At 43.9% G+C, this 18,648-nt stretch overlaps 1 protein-coding gene across 3 annotated transcripts in view; it reads left to right on the forward strand.

Moving 5' to 3' along the window:
• pard3bb (par-3 family cell polarity regulator beta b) overlaps positions 1–18,648 on the forward strand; it is a 189,134-nt gene that overhangs the window by 108,755 nt on the left and 61,731 nt on the right. For all 3 annotated transcript variants that reach the window (XM_070976180.1, XM_070976177.1, XM_070976179.1), the window contains exons 20-21: positions 9,620–9,730; positions 10,156–10,542. In XM_070976180.1, the coding sequence (XP_070832281.1) occupies positions 9,620–9,730; positions 10,156–10,542 (498 nt within the window). The remainder of the gene's footprint in view (positions 1–9,619; positions 9,731–10,155; positions 10,543–18,648) is intronic.

An 18,648-nucleotide genomic window follows, 5' to 3' on the forward strand; every position in this document is an offset into this window, starting at 1 on the left:
TGCTTGACTGAACAGGTTCAGTGCTTTCTTTGACAGTCTCCACCTCTTTCTTCACCTCTTTTCCACCTTGTTTTCCTAACTTGAGTGTGCTTTCACTCTCATAGCTTTAGTGTTTAGTCATTAGAGAGAGACCTTCCCCTGGTGAGCAGAAATATTCCTTTTATGGTGTTAAAATGCCGTCTTTGTCATGCGGTTGAATGTCTGAATGGCTCTTAATACCTGGATGGGAGAATGGATGGAAGTAGGTATGTAATGTCTTAATACAGCATGTCCCTTCCTTCTTTACCCGCTTGTTATATTTGTGGTTTTAGTTCAATGTCAGACCAACCCACCTGCTTAAATATCGGCCTCTATCTTTTTCAATTCCTCCTGAGGTGGAAGCCCTTCAGCCATTTCAGCCCTTGACTGCACAATATACAACTTTAAGATACATTTAATGGCCTTTACGGCCCTTATTTTTCATATAGTATTTAGTTTTATCATGTGATTCTTCAAGCTTCAGTGAAAAGACAAACCCCAACTGTGCGAAAACTCAGAATCCCAGCTTAACGTTCTGCCGTTCAGCGCTCATGCACTGTTGGATGTTAGAAAACAGGAGCCGAATTCGCTCTGTGATAACAATAAGTGATGATAACGATGTGAGAATGTAGCAGGTAATTCACTGTGAGGAGGGGGAGTTGGCGTCCCTCGTGCCCACCGGGGTCATTAAGGCTTCGATGGCAAAACAAGCTGTAAAATCAACAAACAATGCAGTGTCTTTCACCATTATTACTTCTTTCAGAGTAATTCACAGATACAGCAGAGACCCTGCACCTCTGAGCTTTAGATGCATTTTATCATCATTTTATTGTGTCTAAGTTATGCTTGTTTTGTAATTAGAAACATCAGCAGGCAAAATCCCTCATGACCGTCAAACACAATCACTGATTCATGCCGTTCTGGTGTGGTCTTCTCATTTTGTGTTTTATGCTGTTAGCATGGACTCATGCTAACAGCAAGCTACGTCTCACTGATGGATCATTGCTGGCACGATGTGATATATCCCTATGAATTCACAGATTACACACCTGAGGATCTCCGTCGTTCCTTCTCCGCCTTCGCATGCCTAAAGATGGCTTTTTTTTTCACCTCTGTCACCCTCTCACACTCTCCCACCATCTTAGCAATGTTTTAAGTGCTTCAGAGTTCAGGGAAGGTCACGCTTAATCCCTTCTTTCTGTCTTCAACCAGCTCTCTTTCATGTATCTACTGTTCCTTTTGATTATGGTCTGGACATCCTACACAGCACACCCGAGAGTATCTCTGCTTAAATCCCCTTCCCTCTTTGCATCTATCCCTCCATCCATCCTTTCATCTAACCACCAATACCCCATCACGTCATGCCTTAAGTGCCTTAAGAAACCATATAATACCACCCAAGGATGTATTGACCTTTCCTCTGCACCCATCTGTCATCGCCATAAGAGGGCCTTGATTAGAGCCCAGTGATAATTTCACCCTTTCTCTCCCTCCCCTCTGCTCCTGCCATATTTCTGTAACCTCCCTCCACCCATAATCTTTCCATCTTTCCTCTCAGTCTGCTCCGTCCAGCTCCTGCTTCCTATCTGCATTTGATTGCATGTAATGGTGCTAGACTGAGAAGGCAAATTGGTGCTATTCAGTGCAGTTCAATCTAGGCTGAGCTGCTGATTTGTCACATTCATCTAAGGCCAGCTTTGATTGGCCTAATGGTCTGGAGGAGAGGTGGCATGAGATACTCAACCTTACTCCTTAGGCTGGTTTTTCAGTAGTAAGTGTGAATGTTTGCCATTGATCGGTTCATATATTTGACAGACAGATGCTCCTTTGTGTTTCGATCCATGCGTCAGCTGCAAAGACACACATTATTGCCTCAGTGTTCCAAGACTAAATCTATCTCTTATTGTACTGCAGAACTCAGTTCACTTTTTTTTTTCTTTTTTAAATTAAACTGTAATTACCAAAACGTCTGGATTGCAATTAAGTTCTTCACATTAATGAAGAGAGGGTGCAGAGAGCTTTCATGTAATTACTGTAATGTTTCATTCACATTGTTAACCCAGACGTTGAAGTCAGACTCTGAATATTTGTTTGAAACGCCCTTTAAAGTGGACAGCTGGCTCTGTCATCGGAACTGCTGCCACCTGCCAATCAGATGTGCCAATCATCTTTGTTTGTGTGTGTGTGTGTGTGTGCGCACGTTGGTAACCCTCCTTCCATCATGAATATTCATGTGCCGATAAAACATGATTGGTCACACAGTCAGTCAGTTGGCACAAGGTTGCTGTAAATCTTCCTCGGACGCTGTGCGTGCGTGCGTGCGTGCGTGCGTGCGTGCGTGCGTGTGTGTGTGTGTGTGTGCATGTTTCCAAATTGTCTGCAGTTGTGTGACCCTTTGTTCTTCTCTCATCTGTGGATTCTTTCTGTCTTGCTCAGACCATTAAGGTTGATACTCAAACAAATCTTGCAACCTTATGAACATTCATTTGCACACACACAGACACACAGACACACACACACACACACACACACACACACACCTACAACCCTAAGTTATGGCTCTACAAACATAATTAACATGGATTGAGAGTTCTGTTGTTCTGACATCTGTGTGTGTGTGTGTGTGTGTGTGTGTGTGTGTGTGTGTGTGTGTGTGTGTGTGTGTGTGTGTGTGTGTGTGTGTGTGTGTGTGTGTGTGTGTGTGTGTGTCTGTGTGTGTGTGTGTGTGTGTGTGACAGAGAGAAAGAGAGAAGCAGGGAGAGAAACGGCCTGTACAAATGAAAATATGGTAATCTATTAGGCGAGACCGGGAATGTACCAGAGCCAGAGAGGGCCTGGTGCTGCTGTGTTGCCAGCGCATCATGTTTTTTTGTGATTGTTGATTTGTGTACGTGCGCATGCTGTTCATTTTCAGACTGAAAATGGTGTGAATTTATGAGAATCTATGATAATAAATGCATGGTTGCCTGTTTGGTTGTAATCACGCGTCACTGTGCTCACCTCTATCTGGCCTTGGCTGCTCCGTTTTGTGCCTGCGTGTGCGTTCTTGCACGTGAATTGTCGACATTCATCAGAAAACGTTTTTCAGAAGGTACGTTTACTGTCGAAAACTTAAAACTCAGAGTGAACAGGACAAAAGCAAAAGACAATTAGACCCCCATCCCCCTCTTTGAGCACCGAGCCCGCTGCCTCTCATTGATACCTATAATTGCACTCACTTCCATATGTGCCCCTTTCTCCTCCTTCCTCCTGTCCTCTCACCGCTCTCTCCAGCTGATCATAATGTGGCACCTCTGTGAGACTTAAAGTGCTCCTTCGTCGCCATTGTTAGCCCATCTCGACAATCTGGGTGCTTTTACTGGCCGCTGCTAAATGCTGTTTTTTTTCTCTCTCTCTTCTCTTCTTTCAGAGAACCAGATAATCAGTATAATACGGCCTCACAGAAACAGTATTAGCGCAGCATTTAGCAGCGTAAGTGGAAATATGCACGAAGGACATAAGACATGAAGTAAATTAAAAATAAAATGAAAAATGAATTCCAGAATAAGGGAAATAAGGAAAAATAAATACAGCTCAGAAGAGGCTTCAAACTGTCACATCTCTAAAACACCGTTTCCAGATGAGCGTCTGCTGCGTTTCATTGCTCTTTGATTAGCTCACATATCAATCAGCTATGCCTGCCTTTCAGCTGCGTACCAGAGAAACACCACGGTGAGCTTTTGGTGAGATTTGTGCGAGAAGGCTTTTTTCAGTTCCTGTCTTTTGACCAGACATTGGCGGCCATTGTTTCATAATTAGACAGCACATGCTTGAAAGTGGGGAAAGGCCCACCAGCTGCCAATCAAACATCATGACAGGAAGTCATTGGAGTGTCACGGACTTATGTCATGCCTGCCAATCATCTGTGTGTGTGTGTGTGCGTGCTTGCATCTGAATGTGTGCTTTCTCACACAGTGTCTATCTGCTTTCATGCATCCATGTTTGAGTGCATGTGTGTGCGCTTGTTACTGCAGCACACTTGCCAATCATCCACTCCCTCAGGGATCCATTTGCCAATGATAGCAAAGGGAGGCGTGTCTAAGGAGTGGCAGAGGGAGGGAGTGAGAGAAGAGCAGAAGGATAGAGAGAATAGGTGAAATGAGAGTCACAGATGTTTGCGCTGGTTCGTCAGCGGCGTGGTCCATTCTGAACACTCACTCTTCATCATCCTAAGTAGTGTGTGTGTGTATATGTGTGTGTGATGCCGGTTATATTGTGGGTTGAGGTCGTGTTGGGTGATGAACAAAACATCCAAATGTTCATGTTTGGAGTTTTAAGCATGTGGAGAAAAACGTAAAAGCGGCTTTCTGCAGTTAGGATTCCCATTTCATCCCATCCTCCTGCGTTCATCCTAGGGCTGCCGTCAGCGGTTGAGCGCCTGTGTCCAGTGAGCTCTCTTTAGTGCTTTCCGGTTAAAAAAAAAATAAAAAATCACATCAGAAGTCAAGCAAGCACACAGATTCTTAAGCCCATGCCACACCAGTCAAACATTCCCCAACAAACACAGATTTTGGGTTGTTGTTTGGGCTGCCATGGCAGTCTGGCCTCGTGTGTAATTGTTTGGTCAGATTTGACATGCTAAGTCCGTGTTTGATGATGTTTGGTCAGTTTGCCATGCTTTCAAATGGATAGTTACATGTATAGTACACATCCATAGCAGCTCACGCATGTCCTGCATTAGCGGTAAGCTCGCTGGACCAGCTGTGTATTTGTTCTCATTCCTGGTATTGAGCGAGCTGATTTGGCTGACATGACTTCATTTTAGACCCTGGACAGGGAGGAACTCTTGGTAGAGCTGTGGGAATAAAAAAGAAAAAGCTGCATGATGTGTCGTCTCAGAGATTTTCCAACCAAAACACCCCGATGACAGCAGTCGAAGAGATTACTGAAGAACTTTGGGTTAGTGGAGCAGCTTCCCATCAGTTACTTGAACTGTGAGCTGTACAGGAGCAGACAAAATAATGACAAAAACACTGAAAATAATGCTTAACAGGGATTTTGGTGTAACCTTTTCCAGCAGCCTGTAGCGCTGCTGTGGTGCGACTGGAGAGAAGATTATAAAACCAGATCTGTCATCATTTCCCAACAAAGATTAAAAGCTCCCTCGTGTTGTCCCCTTAATAACCGCTGCTTGTTCCAGCCACTTTTAAAGACAATAGAACAAGGAGTGTCTCTAAATGACAGTGGATGTCAGCTTCACTCATCATTTTGAGGTCATGTTTGACCAGTTCAGTCTGGTTTGTTTGGATTCGTATGATCTGTGTTTATCTGTTTCCTGTTGTTGGAGGACGTTTGATTGGTGCTTCAGGGACGTGCAGTGATGCAGTAGAGGAAAAGTCATATTTAAGATAAACAAGCTTGTAATTTATCACAACTGAACCAAACCCAAAGTGGCACAGCAGTCAGGCTCATTCGGTCTTTCTGCAGCGATGGCGTATGCACAAAAGTTTTCCAAATACTTGAACTTAAATGAAGCTGAATTTAAAAGTATATTTAAGGATACTGGCTGCGAGCACAGAAATGATGTAGATATATTATGTACAATAGATTTTGTGGTTGTACATATTGTTTATTTACAACTGTTTCGTAACTCATGAAGAGAAACCGCAATTCCCGCAATTCCCAAAGAAACCCTGTTTGTCTCCGTTCAGACATCAGAATTGAACACTTGAATTTTTTTTTTCATCCCACCTTTTCCGACACAGATGGAAGCTTTAAGAAACCCGTCCATATATTCCTAATTAAATCTTTCTTGCATACACATGCAAATGAGTAGCCATACACTTTCCATAGAGATTGTGGTGTTAGGTCATGAATATGTATGAGTTGTCGTTCTGTTCCCTCTAATGATAGAACAAGAGGTAATTTATTCATCCTAACTGGCTGCTAATCAGCTGTTCTTACCCTGATATTCCTTGTGAAATTATGCTCAAGGCACGATTGTCGCAGCATGTCAATTTAAAAACATGTTCTTGACGTCCAGACTACGTGCATGTGCACATCTGTATGATGTCTCCAGCCTGTTCATCTCGTCCATATCACATGTGCTTTTCCTTTTTCTACGTCTTGGTAACTCATCAAAAAAACCCTTGTGAAATAGTTGGTAAATGCGCGCTGTGGTGACACTTGGCTAATTGTTTGTGATTTAATTGATCACTCATGTTGGACAGAAGACATGTTAAAGGACATGAAAAGGAATCACAATCACAACTCGTTCACATGCTCAAGGCCACACGAGAGAACACACACTTTCTTGTTTAATTGTTGTATGTCTGTGGCCTCTGTTATGTTTCTGGTTATATTTTATGTTTATATCTTCGTCCAGTTGTGTGCGTGTGTGTGCATCCATGCATGGCGCCTCCCACCACAGCACAGTAATAATAATATCAAGAGGGACTGGAGAGAGAGACTAGGCTTAATTAAGCAGTGGGTGTCCACAGTCTCAGTGCTTCTTCCTGTACCTCCCTCGCTGTTGGTTTCCCTTCGCTTTGCTTCTAAATGTAGGTAAGTCAAGCAAAGTTACAGATGGCTGCTTGTTTATTGCAGTAATCCCAGTTCATCTCAAGGGTCAAACTTGACCTCATGGAGGAAACACCTTCACAAATGAATGCAGGGACGTACGTACGGAGTTACAGAAGGAAGGAATGAACGAATGATGGAAAATGAGGAAATATAACACATGATGTAATGTAAAGACAGCATTTTACACTCAAACATGTGTATTTCAGGAGGGTAATCAATGTTTTAATCAAGTTTCAAAAGCATTGATTACAGTTTTCACTAATTTAACCCGTTTTTGTCGATTAGGTCCTGAAAGAAGGAGGATATGAAACGACATCAGGGTGTCTTTTGTTGGAGACTGTGTGGCACTAGTGGAGCCAATCACTTCCATATTTTCTGGGACAGCCAGGTTATTAGAGAATTTTGGGAAGAAATCCATAAACATATAACAAATTTAATGGGGAGGAATATTACCTTAGCAATGAATCTATGTATTTGGGAGACATTGACTTTCACAGTTGGAACAAGAATGATAGAAAATTGCTTTTTCTACTATTGGCAGCTAGTAAAAAAACTATCACAAGAAAATGGCTTAAGGTAGAACCTCCCACCATCGAGGAATGGATGGATATAGTACGTGAAATTTACATAATGGGAAAACTGTCATTTTCCCTAAGAGTACAGAGAGAAAAGTTTGGACCAAATTTGGTCCAAATGGACTGAGTACACAAAACCTGTAAGATCTGATTTCACTTGAGTCTATTTGTATTTTGTGACAATCCATTCTTCATTCCCCTGGTTCTGCTCACTGGATACAGTACTTGAATGATTCAAAATATCTTGGAACAGCAGCATGGAAAAGACACTTGGACTTTCTGGAATTACCCCCATCCAATTATCAAGGGGAATGCGGCGGACAAACCAAAGGAAAAGATACTTTAAGGGTCCAGGGAAGGATTGAAGTGTTGTAAATGAAAATATAAATATTTGCTTTTCTAAATAAAAAGAAAATATCAAAAAAAAAAAAAAAGAAAGTAGCAGGATGGAGATTATTTAGAGGCTGAAAGCCAGTTGGATTAATCTCATTGTGGACAGGTGAGTTAATATCTTGACACGTGTACAGTTATTTAGTCAGGGACCCCATCCTTCCCCTCATAAATGAAAGCTGCTTATGAGAAGGTTTTAAAGAAGCACCCAATTTCACTGTAGTCCAGTAGAGGTCCTGAATGTAGCATTTGGACTCAGTTGAGGCTGCCTTTCATATCTCTGTCTGTAAGGTTTTGTCTTGTCTGCCTCCATCCGTCTACATTATCTCCTATCTCTTTCAATATATGGGTTTTGTGTATGAGCTCTTCTCTGTAAGCCTTTTCACTTGACAGTTATGAGTGTGTCAGGTTCGGTTTTAAGCTAATTTGAGTTGCAAGTAATACAAAGAGTATGAAATCCAGCCTTATCCCCAGCTTCTCTTCCATCTTTTCATTTTCTGCTGAGAAGCTGCGGCGAGAGAGGAAAACGGGGATGACAGCTAGGCGAGAGGAGAGGAGGGGATGGGAGAGGTTAAGTGCTGTGAGAGAAGTGTTTGATACTGAGGGTCGAGATGAAGGGGTGACGGCGAGGTAAGCGATGGATGGAAAGAAACCGAAATGAGGGTAATGAGAGAAAAGGAGGAGAGTGCGGAGGTAAAAAAAAAAAAGGAGGAAAATGTAAAAAGAGATGGAGGTGAAAGAAGGGTAAGTGAGGAGAAGAGAGGGAGAGTTGAAGGAAAGGGTAAGCCTCTAACTCTGTAGGTAGCAGTAATTAGAGCAAGGCTTGTCCCCCGTGAGGCAGATACACACTCACGCTGTTAATGCACACACACAGTTATAGCCTTTCATTGCCCATTGAGCCCCCTCTGTGGGCTCTGAATGGGCTTCTTTAACCCCCAGTCCACATTAAGCATTTCAAAGAAACATATTAATTCAGCCAACTCAACTTTTTCTCTTTGAACTACAGCAATGCACAAGCTAACCTACAAACAGTCACACACTACAAAACGATGATCATCATTGTTAAATAATGCACGGGCAGGTATAGCAGCAGCAGCGTGTAGCGGAAGTGTAGACAAAAGAATAATGCATCAATAAATTCACTAGATAAATAAAACATAGGGTGTGTTATAAGGTCACCGTTTGCATGTTGGAGATATTAACTATTTAGCACGTTTGACTGGCTCAATTAACCACATCCAGCTCTCTGTAGTAGCTGCTGGGGTGTAAAGTATAATGAGTACAGAGCTTTTTTTTTTCCTTCCTCTTTGCATCAGCATGCGAGCAGGCCTCTGAATGGCTCTTGACTTAATATCAATCAGACCTTTGTCAGCATGACAGTTGCCTTAATTTGCCTTAACTCCGACGCCATCATTGCTCGTTCACATTCAGTTATGAAGTTCAGTCAGGTGTGTGTATTTGTGTGTGCGCGTGTGATTCATGGTCTTCTCCAGGTAATGATTCGTCCAGTGTCCGGGAGTGCTGAGTGTGCTGTTGATGCTGACCACACTCAAACTGTATTGACCGCTGTGGTTTGAGTATTGATATGTGGCCACTTAAAACGGGCCTCTAAGTCTATCGCGTGTGTGCCATCTTTTAATTTAGATTAGGCACCACAGAGTACAAACTCACAGTGTTAAGCAATAGCTTTGCACTGCTCATATTCTGCTTATTCCAGTGTTCTTTGCATTACTGTTAACAACCACTGGTCATGCAATTTATAGGTTTTACCTTCATTTGTGTTCGTCTGTGAGTGAGAGGTCAGAGGATTGAGTTGCAGGCCATGTCAGAAGCTCTCACACTGAATATCAGTGTGTGTTTCTGGTTCGTGTCGCTGTGCATGCACACGGTTTCAGCCATGTTTGTTTTGAATGAACGGTGTTAACGCGGCGTGGGCTCCTCATCGGTTTCCACAGCGCCGCATCCTGCCGAAGGCTGTTGAAATCCCCACACAGATTTAATTTATTATGATGTTTGTCTCTAAATGTTGTGATTGTTTCTGACTTGAGTCTGCATCACTGCTTCTCTCTGTCCAGATTCGGGAAGAAAAAAGAGGAGAAGAAGGAGGCAAAGGCGGCTCTGCAGCGACAGAAATCAGACGTCCTGAGTGATCATGAGCTCGAGAGGATGAAAGACGAGAGGGAAAGGTGGGGGAGATAAAACAATTCTCATTTTTTGTGCTTTAAATTTCCTGACATGCAGACTCAGATACCGTGTTTATTCAGTTTCCTCGTCTTTTCTCATGGAGACAAAATTTGTACCCATCTTTTGTTTTCCTCCTGCTTGCAGATGAGTGTTCATTTATCATTCTCATGGAACTCACTGAAACCACTTCATGCCATTCCTTTCTTCTGTTGCGTCTCATTCTTTCCACTCTCCATCCCTCTCCACCCCGTGCTTATCATTCCTGAGCTCTCTACCAATGGCATGCTTTTGTGCGGTTTGTTTGAAGACGTTTCTTTGCGGTAGCTCTTGTAATTCACTCATCATCAGCCCACTCGTGCAAATCATCAGTGGTTCAATAATATCTCAAGATGGCTTAACTGGCTCTCCGTCTGCCTGTGTCTGTCAGAATCGAGGCATCGCACCCTGAGCTGCGAGAGCACCGGCCCAGAGATCAGCAAGCTGGTGGCGGCGGTGGCGGCGGGTCGGCGTATCCAGATGTTGAGGACGATGACGCAGACCCCAACTATGCCCGCATACAATCCTTTAGGGACCGAAATATGGGTTCAATGCCCCAACCGCTGCCTCAGTCACCTCCCTACAGTACAATTCAGCACGCCCATGCCCGCACCCCTTCCCCACAAGGCCCTTCTGCCTTCCCAGGCCACGGAGGTCATAGTAACGACCCCGTAGCCAACCCTGATGATGACCCCCTTGATAGGCTGTACGCCAAGGTCAATAAACCAAGGGGAGCTGCAACTACGTCTCCTCCTGTGTCTGCTCCTGCCAATGACAGGTAAGGCGACCTGACCTTCTCTGATGGTATTAGTGTTTGCCAGCAGAATTGGTGCCATTTGTCTTAAATGAAATTTTAGCATGCAAAAGGTCTCAGTATTGCTTTTGTCTTTTTGAAACCAGATAAACCCGGGCCTCCTTCCTGGAGTTTAGCCTCAGGAGGAAGCTCCCAGTTTCCTCTCTGCTCCTTTCCTCTCCCGTCTTCAGTTGCACAGCGCAATATTATCTTGCTGATGCTTCATATTTCCCCCTCTCTTTTCCCCTCACCTGTCTAAATCAGGTTTATCTGCCACAAGCCTGCGTTTGTGTGTGAGTGTGTGTGTGTGTGTGTGTGTGTGTGTGTGTGTGTGTGTGTGTGTGTGTGTGTGTGTGTGTGTGTGTGTGTGTGTGTGTGTGGCTGGGTGGGTGGGTGTGTGTGTCTGTTTGACTGCACCAGAGAGGTAGAGACAGACAAAAAAGGAAAGATTGAGTTGTTTGTGCTTCCTTTGAGCTTCAGTATGAGCACTTGTGTACTCACATACCCACTGACATACATTTTGTGTGTGTGTGTGTGTGTGTGTGTGTGTGTGTGTGTGTGTGTGTGTGTGTGTGTTGTGTGTATCCCAGCAAAAAAAAAAAACACAGAAAAGAAAATCACTGCAGGGCCCAGTGTGTTCCTCTCAGCTCCACAATCCTCACTCCTCACCTTTATTATGCAAGTCACAGCTCACTTACTTCTGAATATATCTACCACTATGGATATTCTCACACACAGGCACACATCCGCCTTATTTCTGTTCTGTGTCTTCATGCGAGGAAGTAAACCTGTTTGATGGACAGCTCCAGGCTTCATAGAGATGTTTTCTGACACTGCGTCTTTCTCGTATTGTTTCCTCGCTGCATAAATACTGTCAAGACTCATTTGACCTTGACTTCTAGGGTGGACTGCTTTTAAGATTTGTATGAAAAGCAAATTGCTAAAATCTTTGTTAATGCGCAACCTTAGTTGAGTTTCAAAACAAGGGTTAAGGGTGAGACGACACAGTCTTTAAGTCAATATAAGTATATGCTACTTAAACAGAGTGGCATAAAATTCATTTGTCCCAGCTTGAGTCCACTCTTTGGTCATCGGTATGCAGGATGTTCTTTTAAAGCAAGTTTTAACCCCTCAACTGCAGGTTTTCACATATATCCCATAATATGGCTTCCTACAGTATGCAAATGAATATGCAATTTCACTGTGGGCTTTTCCAGAAGCTGTACTTGATCATAGTTGTTGCTAATTTGTGGCCATTAAGTTTAATTCATCCTATAATTATTTACTGAAGCTTTCCCGTCTGTTTCCCTCCTTAAAAGAAGGACAGCGAGTGTAGTAATGTCTTGTTTTTGGAAACCTATATCTGTGGCCACAGCAGTCCTGGCAGATAGTGCTATTCATTTATCATCACTTCCTGAAACCTGATGATGCAGACAGCAGGAAGTCCAGGTATTGGCTGACAGTAATCGATGGTGCCAAAAAAAGAAGGCAGCGTGTCAGCGGTGTCTGTGTGTGCGTGACTCGGTGTTACAGTGTGTCAGTGGAGGCTAGAGCAGTGGCATACGTGTGGGAGACGGAGATAAACAAAATCGCTAAGGACTCCATTCCATCAGCACCTCGGCAAAGCACACCCATTTACACACACACACACACACACACACACACACACACACACACACACACACACACACACACAAAATAAGAGTATGGCAGTAATAAAAACAGCAACAACATACAGCTCACACAAACAGACGTTGTCTCGTCCTTGATTATGCTGGATCATGATGATAATTTAAGGGATGAAACAACACCATTGGCTGAAATTATACTGCCCCTGTCTGACTTGTTTGCTCAGTTAGTGGACATAATACTTACTTTTAACAGGTCTTAATTCTAAAATAAAGATTAGATGGAAGTTGAACAGGACACAACACTTCACACTTGCAGTAAATGTCACTGCTGCTTTCGTTTTAATGAGAGTTATTGTTGCATTAAATGACCAGTGTGGAGGGTTTAGTGGCACCTAGTGGTGAGGTTTTGCAGATTGCATGCAATTGAATATCCCTCCGCTTCTAAGTGTGCAGGAGATGGTGGCAGCGAAACTGGCACAAAACACCAAAGGAGTTCATTTAGAGCCAGAATTTCCATGCTAGGCTAATATACAGTATTAACAAACCTGTCAGCACTGAGAAAATAAGGGAAACTTTCCTGTGCCCCGTCCTGGGCCATCCCAGCACCCTTACCACTGCCCACATACACCCTTACATGAAGACATGGGTAGAGTTGACAGGTCTGCTGTAGAAACATGGCGGTGCCAATAGATCCCTCTAGATCAGGCCTGTCGAACCTATTCTGCAAAGGACTGTGGCGGCAGGTTTTTCCTCCAACCAATCAAGAGCACGCAGTCTGACCAATCAGCTGTCTGAAGACTGAGATCAGCTGATGAAAAGAAAGAAAACCTTCAGCCACTTGGCCCTTTGTGGAACCGTTTTGACATATGTGCTCTAGATCCTACACTGTACCTTTAAGAATATCTTTTAAAGTAGTACAACATCATCCTAAATTATTGCCTGTTTTGTTTACTGATGGTGAAACAGGTTGTGCCTGATCAGTAATTATTAGGGCTGATTATACTGCTGTTTTTTGTTTCAATAGCACCGCATGCCTTTAATTTCTGGTCATCAACTATCAGTAACACACAGAGGAACTGACTCTGTATCAGCAGTATGATTCTTTTTTTTTTTTTCATTACCTGCCCGCCCTTGCAGTCTGCTCTGTTGGTGCCGACGCACCTGCAGTAATTTGAAAAGACCCCGTAGTTATTTTACTCTGGAACTCGATGTGAGTCAAATGCTAAAAAAGCTCATAAATGCAGGCCGCTTCTTTTTCTTTTTTTCATATCTGCTGTGATGCACGCGCAGTCCGTTGCTCCTCCTGCACACGATGCTTGAATCTGTCAAAAGCTGAGAGGATCTCCGTAGTAGACGCAGACACCTGAGGTTTGATGCACACGCTACATCTGCTGTAGTTGTGTGCTTAGATATCCAAAGAGTGACTCAAATAAACACACGGTTGCACACAGTGTGGCAATTAATATACGTTGATTTACAGGTCTGCATGTGTGCATTTGTGTGTGAGTGTTCAGAGATTTATTTTTTATCAGTGCTTTTCTTTAAACAGCTCCATTATGGAAGGACAGTTATTTAACCGCACAGTGTGGTAATATATAACACTGTCTGCCTCTCAGACAGCCCACCACCTTTAATTCTAAAGGGCACAGCCAGCTCAATGCCTTACGCATGGCAGCGTTTAATGCAGACTCATTTAGTAAACCCATTACACACACCACACACCACACATTTGGTAGAGATTACACATGCACAATGGCATGGATGTGTTTTGGAGAGGAAAAACAGGCACACACACTCTCACAGAGGCCTAAATAATCTGCTGTGTCACTTTTTCTCCAATTTCTTTCTTCCTGCCTCTTTCCACAAAGCTAGAATGAAGTATTTCCTCTGTCATCATCCTTTGCTGAAGACAATGTCCATAATAAGGCATCTCATGTTGAAAACGCTGTGTGAAAACAACGTCCACACAAGCATTTGTGGGTTCTTTTCATTTCCGTGCTGCTGCCCTGAGATATCAATCCAATGTCTACTTTATGTATACATATCTAGTTTATTTCTAAAGCTTAAAGGCAGCACCTTTTCTCTGTGGTCGGCTGTATTTCAAAGTAAGTTTTCACAGAGTAGCTTGAAGCTGAGAGAAGGTTGCCTTGCGATATCGTCACATTTATCCACACTGGACTGTTCTCAAAAGTCTTCGGGGGTGAAAAAGCCAGCTAAGTGTGCATAGAGTGCTAACTTGGAAAGGGAAAATATGCATTTTCAAATTTAGTCAGTGTAGTGAGGACGCACAGTCATTCTCCTGGTGTCCACCCTCCTGCAGCTCTCTGCATGTCTTCCATCTCAGCACACGGATGGACAGATTGGAGGGCCTGAGTGGTTGATACAGGGAAGGGAAGGGAACCAGGGTGGGAGAAAAAACGGAGACAAGCAAAGAGCTCTTCAAAAGATTTTCAAGTGGAGAGCAGGATTCTTTGCCCACCACACACACACACACACACACACACACACACACACACACACACACACAGAGTCCATTTTCTGAAGTGACTACCAAAGCCTTGCATGAGTGCTGCCCTCCGTTTCCTTGAGTGGGCGCCCCCTCTCACCCTCGCCCAACCACCTAACCCCTCCAAGTGCCCCTTGCAGGTTACCATAACAACCACAACCTCTGGCACTCCACCAATTAGAAAACAATCAGCCTGGAGAGACCAGAGTGGAGAGAGCATGAGAGACGGGAGAGGTACTGTAGCGCATGAGCGGCGCAAATAACACGAAGCAGGAAAGAAACACAGAGAGCCCCTCCTGACCTGAGGAGATGAAGAGCACAGTACAGTCAGCTTCATCATGACGAACTCACGCAACCCAGTGCAACACATGTCTTTGCTAATAATGTTGCATGTTTTCAGGCCGTGTCAGACAGGTGTTTATTCACGTTTCACAGAATAGTAGCAGTAATACATGCACACAGCTCTCAGTTTGTTTACATGGCCTTTGTGAAGCTTCTTTTTAACACATGCCACAAACAAATAAGACCACGGTCAAGATGACCTCCTTCCACTGGTGTCACCACATTATGATGAATAACCATCTGCTGGATTGATAACACCAATAAACTGTTGCCGCTTATTGAAAAGACAGTTTCCTGCTCCGCCCCCCCTTTCTCCGTAGTGTTGCTCCATTCGTGTTTGTTTTGGGGTTTGCTCGACTAAAGAGGATAAACATGTTTGAAGCGATTTCGCCGTTGGCTTTCACTTGTCCCACCATCTGCCATTGCGAGAAACTCCGAAAACTTTAGCTCTGTTTGTGCTGGAAGAGCAGCCGTCCTCTTACTGCTTTATATCAGGCAGTAATAGCCTTTCCTTCTGCATAGCAATCCAGCAGACTTCCTGTGAGATGCCAGTAAGTGCGACACAGTGTCAGATGTAGTGTGCAGACTGGTTAGGCTTCTTTTGACTGCTAAAAGCTACAAGTGCACACCGTATACTGTACATTATGTACCATATTCAGCTTGCACATGTAGATTGTACTTCACAGAGTACGTGAGTGGAGACAGCATGTGTTCCCAAAATGTGCACAGAGAGTCTGAATGATGAAATAGAGATGAAGAATAGAGGGAAGCTGGGACAGGAGAGATGAGCTTTTAGCATTGCTTGGCTGGTCACTCGAGAGGCTTTCCTTCCTCCATGTTAATTAATCAGACATTCTCTCAGCTCAACGAGTGCCACACGCACACACAAACACACACCCACACAGTAATACATACTCACTGTCTTTATCTTGCACACTTCACACACACACACACACACACACACACACACACACACACACACAGTGGAGGGAGCTTTTAGTGGGTGCCTTGTTGGTCTGCGCAAGTGCTGTTTTCCACCTCGCTCTCTTCTTGTAGGTAATTAGTTTTGGTTGGGCGGGGGCTGTGGGTGTATGTGTGTGTTTTAGGGGATGTGTCTTTGCTGGCTTTTGGTGGTTACATGATTTATGCCCTAATAAGCTTTAAAGTAGAGAATATAAGTCACAAAATGCACAGATAAATTGCTGCATCGGGAGCAACAACTCACAGGACTGATTTCCAAAGATTTCATTTACATTTCGGTCGATTCTTCAAGCATCTAATTCAAGTCCTGCTGTCTCTTTGTGACGTCTGCACAGGCGGCTCCTTCCTCTGATATGCAAGACAGCTTTTGCATTTTTCTGACAAGTGACATGCAATTAATGACTGTCCTCTCCACAACAACCACAGCTTTGGTTGTTTGTTACTGCATCTTAAAACATGCCTTTCCCTCCTGACTAATACTTTTTCATGGCAAGAAACCCAACAATTGATGCACATTTGACCGCAGACCCCCCCAAGTTGAGAGCGTTTTGTCTTGAGGAATCCTCACTGAGTAAGTTTTTAATTTTAGATTTGAAGAAGAAGAAGAAGAAGAAGAAGAAGAAGAAGAAGACATACTTTATTAATCACAACACAACATGCACCTGCCATGCTTCAGTGAAATTGTTCCTCTGCATTTGACCCATCCTGGTCAGTCCTTCCTCTGCGGCAGACCAGGAGCGGTGGGCTGCCAGCCAACAGCGGCGCCCGTGGACCCGGGGATGTTTTTAGTGGGGTTTTTTTGTGGAGGATACCCCAGGTGAACACGGGGAGAACATGCAAACTCCACACAGAAAGGCCCCTTTCCTCGAGATAAAGGGCAGCAGGCACCGAGGGCATGGTGGAGGACACCCCCCCCCCCCCCCACAGCGCCCCAGGCGGGAATCAAACCTGGGACCTTCTAGCTGTGAGGCGACAGTGTTTCCACTGTTGTTTTTGTCACTGCCACCAAAAAAGTCTTCATAGTCAATCAATGGTCTAAATAGTGTCACTAACTAACTAGTATCAATCAAAATTGGTCCTTGTGTCTTTCTTTGTTGTTCCAACCTCTAAAAATGTGATAAAAGTTCAAATATTTAATTCCTTCTGTTCTTGCTGGGGACCCCCTGCAGCCCACTGAAGGACCCTGTTGGCTCTGGCCCCCCAGGTCTAGACAGTCTTTCCCTAATAATTACGACTAACTAGTTTTGATTCCATCTAAACTTTAAGAAGTACTGTGGGCATGTGTTTGTGTTAGAAATGGTTGTGGCAGATCTACAATATGCTCATTATGGAAAAAGGAAATGTGGAATTTTCAGCTAATTTAAAGACTGAGAAAAGCAAGTGGATTCAAGGAGCAGTGCAGATATGAGAGAGATGTTTGGAGAGTTTTTGAATAAAGGGAGGTAAAATGGACGTTAAGTGGGATTAGGAATAAAGGAAGGAAGGGAAGTTGAAGAAAGAAAACGGGGAAGGGCTGAAACAGAAGAGATGTTTGGAAAGGAAAGAGCCAGAATGTTTGGAGCTGCAGGAACAAAGGAGCAGGAGGAAGTGTTGAAGAAAAGATGAATTTGTTTCTAAAAGCAGGAAGGGAGGGATGCAGAGATACAGAGAAAGTGAAGGATAAAGGTTAGAAGGAGTAGGGGAAGCAGACAAATGAGCCGAATGAAAAGAGAAGAAGAGCGAACCGCAGAGATTTGAAGAAAACGGTTGAGGGTCAGTGCATGTTTAGAGCTAAAAAAAAAAAAAAAAAATCAAAGGGAAGAGGATGATTTGGAAGGGAGAATATGGGGATCTGAATTTTCTGGCATGAAAGGAGGCGTGAGTGGACCCAAATAATTGCAGGAATGAGAAAAGTGGATCAACTCGTGAATTGAAAAGGAGAAAAGAGGAGGTAGCGAGGGATTCGGAGGGGAAGAGAGGCTAAGTGGATGTTTTGGGATAATTCAACAGATGAGATGAGGAACGAGGCAGCCAGAGTGAGGACATGCAAGGTGAACGAGGAGGAGGGGGGTCAGCGGGTATCCAGTGCTAAAAGGGCAAATTAGACGGAGAAAAGGATATGGGAAAGTAGAAGAAAGTAAGGGTTAAACTGAACTGAAACGCTGGGAGGAGAGAATGTGAAAAGGACTGAAAGAGAGGAATGAGAAGAGGTTGGGGGGGCAAGGGATGGAGAGCAGATGAGAACAGAGCCAGAGTGTGTGTTTTCCGGACTCAAAGCGTGTGATTCAGCCTGGCTAATAAGGAAAAGCTCTCAAGAGGCACTCGTCCGCTCCATCCCTTCCTCCCCCCTTGCTCTCTTTCCTTCAGTATACCCTTTCTGAGTCTCTCTCCGCCCTGTCGCACTCTCTTCCTCTCATTTATGATTTCCGCTGCCCGCATTTGCACAAGTAGTTCTCAATAAAAAATAAATTCCATGCAAAGGACATCCTCCCTCTGCGGAGCACGGACGCAGTACGTCTTAAAAGGACACGCAAACATATGAGCACACCGAAAGTTTCGAAACACAAAAGGCTTTACGTTCAGGGGTGGAATTAGCCTCGTACGTCCATCCATATATCGACGATTGTGAATTCAGCTGTAAATTCAGTAGTG

The sequence above is a fragment of the Chaetodon trifascialis genome, chromosome 12 (genome assembly GCF_039877785.1).
Source record: "Chaetodon trifascialis isolate fChaTrf1 chromosome 12, fChaTrf1.hap1, whole genome shotgun sequence".
Lineage (NCBI taxonomy): Eukaryota > Metazoa > Chordata > Actinopteri > Chaetodontiformes > Chaetodontidae > Chaetodon > Chaetodon trifascialis.